Source organism: Nelusetta ayraudi, unplaced genomic scaffold (assembly GCF_046127955.1).
Source record: "Nelusetta ayraudi isolate G7.1 ecotype Tasmania unplaced genomic scaffold, CSIRO-AGI_Nayr_v1 ptg000060l, whole genome shotgun sequence".
Lineage (NCBI taxonomy): Eukaryota > Metazoa > Chordata > Actinopteri > Tetraodontiformes > Monacanthidae > Nelusetta > Nelusetta ayraudi.
Genome location: NW_027466110.1, coordinates 2,627,501 through 2,632,487, shown reverse-complemented (window position 1 = coordinate 2,632,487; position 4,987 = coordinate 2,627,501). Strand labels below are relative to the sequence as shown.

Sequence of the window (4,987 nt, the reverse complement as noted above, 5' to 3'; positions counted from 1 at the left end):
AATCAGGCAATGTACTCAGGTTAACTATGTTGACAAAAGCTTTGAGAGAGGACACAAAATCAAGAGTTACTATTAAAATTCACCTACTTCTGAAAAAAAGAAGGATTCTATGCCCTCCGATGCACAAATGCTAAAAAACAAAAAAACAAAAACAAACTGCTGGTATAACTGCATCGACACATTTCCAGCACGTTTCATCTCACTCAGAATGCACCTCAATAAATAAATATCCTACACACACATGCCAACAGTCCTTAGGTACACAAATGTTCCTATCGAGACACTTCCTGCTTTCACAACAAAACAAACAAACATTTTTTTACGAGACAAATTCTCAAATCAGTGCACAGAATACGAGCTGGACACAAATAACAAGTTTGAAAATGGAACACAAGTTTCTCACTTTTTCTAGTTGGTGCCCATCTGAGAAGACACTTGACTCGAGTGGTCGACAATTCTGAGTGTCTTTGTTTGTCGCACGTCTTTTAATCAAAAGGCAATTTCAAATACTACTGATCAAAAGTATGAAACATTCTAAAAACCCCTATTGTATTCCTGAAATTGTCAGTAAATCGGCAAATCCAAGAAGAGCTTAAAAAAACTTAGATAAGGCAAGAAGAGGGAGATAGTTAAATTACGCTTTAACCTGAGGGAACCTCCAATCAGGAGAACATTCTTTACAACTGGGCACAGGATCCGTAGGAAAAATGAAACACTTGGATAAAGGGACTTTTGCTGCTGAAACGTATCCTTGGGACTCAATTGAGAGAAAAGTTGTTGCAGTTCAACACTTGTTGGATGTTTGTTTCGAAGACGGAGACACAGGGTTCAGGAGGAAAATGCAAGAGTGCAAGAGCTGATTTTCCTGGAAACTAAACACTTTAACTAAGGTGTGAGGAATGACCAGTGTATTTAATGAGAGCGCGTAACAGGTTTGGAGGAAAGCAACACTCGTGTTCACCGCAGGATGAGAGAATGTTCCAGCTTTTCGTCCCGTAGTACTACTACTCTTGTCCGTGTTGCCTGACGAGAGCTTGGAAACTCGACGCCTGTTGGAGCCTGTGAGCATTTTCCCACTGTCTCGTCTCCCGCCATCACCTGATCCAGTTGCTGCCGTAGCTGGAGACCGACTTCACGCTGCAGCGCTTCTTCACGATCATGTTTATGTAGGCTTTCATGATCTTTGTGATCTCTCCAACCTGGAAACACAGGGATAAAGACGGCCTCATTAACATGATCTTACGGCAATTTTCAGGTAAAGCACAAAGACAAGCAACAACCAGACATCAAGTGAATGCACTGATCTTCCTGTTGCAACATGAGCTACCTGTGGCGTTTCAAAGAACATCTCCCGCTCGTCCACCGTGATCTTGTAGGTGCAGGGCTGTGGCGCCCCGAAGAAGATGATGTGCTCGTACGGGAAGGTCTCCAGCGGTTTGGGCTCGCCCCTCTTGTACACGGACACGTTCTCAGCGCTGACGCTCAGCCACAGGTCGTGAGGGAAGCCACCTTCCTTGCACTAGAAGGATAGGACAACAGGATTTATGTCCGCAACCCATTAACACAGGCAGCTGACAAAGATTTTAAGATTTTTTCCCCGCAGTGCTTGGACACTGTGAAATTTACCTCTACGTCAAATAGGGTGGATCCATAGCCGGGCCACTCCTTGATGACTGTCATGTATTTGAGCATGGCCTGGTGCTGGTCCAGACCATTAAGGCGGGACCACTTCTCCACGATGCTCGTCCTGGTCGCAGACATCTCCTCCTTGATCCACATCTCCAGCATCTGCTCCTCCTCCATGCGCTGCTTCTTCATGGAGCCCGTCTTCAGCCCCCGCCGCAGGGTCCCGTCCAGGAAGCTGGTCCTCCGGCGCTCCAGCGTTTGTCCGGACCCGGAGGCGGCGCTCACTTTGGTGAACTGCAGGATTCGGGTGCGCAGGCGGCCCACAGGGTAGACGTTCTCCAGGCTCCAGGTGACTCTGGCTTTGTCTCCGTGCAGGAACTGCAAGCGGAGGGCGGCCAGGTGCTGCAGGGTCTCCTCTCTGGCCGGGAAGTGTCCTCGGGTCAGACTCTGGTGAGCCTGAAGCGACAGTGAACTCCGGTCAGCACGGCCTGCAGCATGCGGTTAAAAAGACTCTCAAAGTTGGGCTGAAACTCACCTGCTCAAACATGAACGCAAATTCCACCCCTTCTTTTGGCATGCTCTCCACGTCTAGGAAGCAGTAGAGCTTAAAGTACAGTTTCCATTGGCTGTCATCCTCGTCTTCATCGTTGGCTGCCAGTCTGCAGGAAACATTAACATTCAGTTGCAGATCTGCGTGTTCAGGCAAGAAATTCACTGTCCTTTGTAATAATAAAATATCCTGAATTCACCTACAAACAGTACCAGATATTTTACTTGCGTTGGAAAAAAAAAGTTTTACCAATGTAAAAGCATAATTTTTTTTTTTTCAAATGTAAGCATGATTGGGTCTTAAAGTATAGTGGAAATTTCAAGCCAAACATTTTACAATTGTTACATTGGTGGTCGTACCGCTCAAATTTAGCCAAGACATCAGCCACAAGTGTCCTGCTCTCCACCGCTTTGTCGATGTTGTTGTTGTGTTCAAAGAGTGCAAACATGTTCCTGCTGTCCTCCATGGCCAGACCTCTGATCAGCTTCTCCACCACCTGAGCAAAGCAAATACCACCCATGTATAAAAGACACTAAAGATAAAATAGGTAAGACCATGGCTGCAGCCTGTTACCTCTCCAGCAGTGGTGTGCGAGTTAATGGAGATCTTGCAGGAGCCTCCTCCGTGGCAGTAGACCGTGGTGGTCATTTCCTGCCTGGTGAGAAGAGCCACGATTTCCTCTTGAGACGGGACAAACTCTCTGGCCTTGGTCCTCTTCAGAGACTCGCTGATGAAATGGGCAAACATTTCGATCTCCGTGCCGGGGAAAAGCTCTCGGATCCTGGAAAGACACCAGAGAGGAAGAACTGGATGAAGCCAGTTTTTGAGGGTCGGTGGTCGAGGGAGGGTCCGTAAAAATTCCCCGCACCTTTTGAGGTGAAACTTGAGGTAGCGCAGGATGCCCCGGCTCGGCAGGAAGGTGCAGCTCATGCAGGTCAGCAGGTGCCAGTGGGCCCGGTTGGCGGGGCTGTTGGGGTGCGAGACGTGATTGGTCTGCTTGATCAGCTGACAGTAGACCTCGTCTCTCAATGGCCTCAGGTCCTGACAGGTCTGCAGGATTCCCTGGATGATTGGCACGGGGTCTGACACGGCCTCCATCTCCTGCAGCGAGTTGAAGATCTTCACGGCCTCATCCTGCAGGCTGGTGTAACCCTTTTCTTTTTGCACTAGGGGGAGACAAACACCAGGTATAAAAATTATAACAATGACGTTCAAGCAGGATAAGAAGTGTTTTGGTTTCGTCTTTGATGTTAATTTTAAGAAAATTAAGTTTGACCCTTTTGAGTGGATAAAGTAACATTTAAGAATACAAAGACAGTCTGAGAAATTTGATTGAGGCTTATCCTTAACATCCTGAAATAGATAGAGAAAGATATTATGAGCAGCAGGGGGCAGCACTTACGGTGAACGCTGACGTCTCCGTAGGGCAGAGGTAGAAGGGGGGAGTGCAAAGGATGCTGGGTATATCTCAGGATGGGGTTCCTCCAGTACGTCTGCTCCACTGCCTCCACATTCAAGCTGCTCTCCTGGACAGATGCGGAGCCAAATCAGCACAGTGCAGCAATACATCGAACAGTTCAGCAAGCAGAAGCTCGTATTCACTTCAGTTTGTGAAAAACAGGGTAGAAGTAAAAAACAGTCATTATAATCATTACGGAAATTGAAAGTGATAATGTGAGGAAACCAGGTGCACAGAAGTAGTCTGAACCAGCAAACTGAAGACAAGCAGTGAAGAAGCTCATATAGCAGCACACTTGGTGAACACAAGTACCTCACTTTACAACACTGTGTGTCCCTGCCAAAGGTTTGCGTGACTTAAAAAAAAAAGAACTTTGATTAAAATACACCAAAAAGGACGCATTAAGTAGATGAGGTGCAATATAAATTCTGAAACAGCGAACATCACATTAACCAAACTATCCTACTCAGTTAGATTGAAAATCAGGAGTGATTTGATACCTTGATGTCTCTGATGAGCTGCTGCGTTGGCGTTTCAATGGGAACTTTGCTGTCTATGGCCCCCTGTATGGCGTTCGCCCACCGCATGGCCTCGTTCAGCATTTTGGTGTACAGGCGATAGGAGTGTTTTCGTCCGTGCACGATTATGTTCCAGTAACCTGGGACAACGGGTCGGATCTCATTAGCGACTAACTGAAGATGGGAAAACGAGGTTTAAGGTCGAAAGCAGATAAAAATGTAAAACATCCAGGCATTGAGAATTACTACAACACTGACTGATAAATGATTTGTTCTTATCAGTGTTTTGTAAAATCTCTCCGACTCTAAACTGAAATAAGCGTTAACATGAAAAAGCTAGAAGTTACACATGATTATAACTCAAGGAACTGACCGGTGTCCTTGAACACCTTCTCATCGGGCTGCACGACCGAGCAGAGACTGTTGAGCACCAGAGTTCCCAGCTTGGAGGCGCTGCGCTCAGGCGACTTGTAGTAGTCCAGCGAGTTTGTGGTGAGGACGAACCAGCGCTTTTTCAGCTTCAGAGAGGTGCTTTTGGCCCCGGTCTTAATCTCTTTGTGCAGCCAGCCTGAGGGGGAGGTTTGGATTAAATGGCTTGAAGACAATGCAATCACATCAGATGTTTAAAACCTGGCCGCAAAACTGTCTGTCCCTGAAAGTACAAACCTCTGACGAGGAACTCCTGCCCATCGACCCTGGAGTCGCCCTTGGACTTCTGCAGCAGGCCGATCCAGTGGTGCATCTCCTCGGGAGTGTCCGTGTTGCAGTGGATCACGCGGTTCGCCGTGATGATCACAAACGAGTTTGGTCTGTAGAAACACACATGTTTTTTAG

The 4,987-nt window shown here is 47.1% G+C and overlaps 1 protein-coding gene across 3 annotated transcripts in view; it reads right to left on the bottom strand.

The window, feature by feature from the left end:
* Positions 1-477: 477 nt before the first annotated feature.
* Positions 478-4,987, bottom strand: part of myo10l3 (myosin X, like 3) — a 47,655-nt gene continuing 43,145 nt past the window's right edge. For all 3 annotated transcript variants that reach the window (XM_076040239.1, XM_076040240.1, XM_076040241.1), the window contains exons 31-41: positions 4,820-4,962; positions 4,527-4,721; positions 4,136-4,293; positions 3,579-3,702; positions 3,045-3,342; positions 2,750-2,957; positions 2,536-2,672; positions 2,162-2,285; positions 1,627-2,082; positions 1,328-1,519; positions 478-1,199 (exon numbers count right to left, since the gene is read on the bottom strand). In XM_076040239.1, coding sequence (XP_075896354.1) covers positions 1,095-1,199; positions 1,328-1,519; positions 1,627-2,082; positions 2,162-2,285; positions 2,536-2,672; positions 2,750-2,957; positions 3,045-3,342; positions 3,579-3,702; positions 4,136-4,293; positions 4,527-4,721; positions 4,820-4,962 — 2,140 coding nt within the window. In that variant the 3' untranslated portion in view covers positions 478-1,094. The remainder of the gene's footprint in view (positions 1,200-1,327; positions 1,520-1,626; positions 2,083-2,161; positions 2,286-2,535; positions 2,673-2,749; positions 2,958-3,044; positions 3,343-3,578; positions 3,703-4,135; positions 4,294-4,526; positions 4,722-4,819; positions 4,963-4,987) is intronic.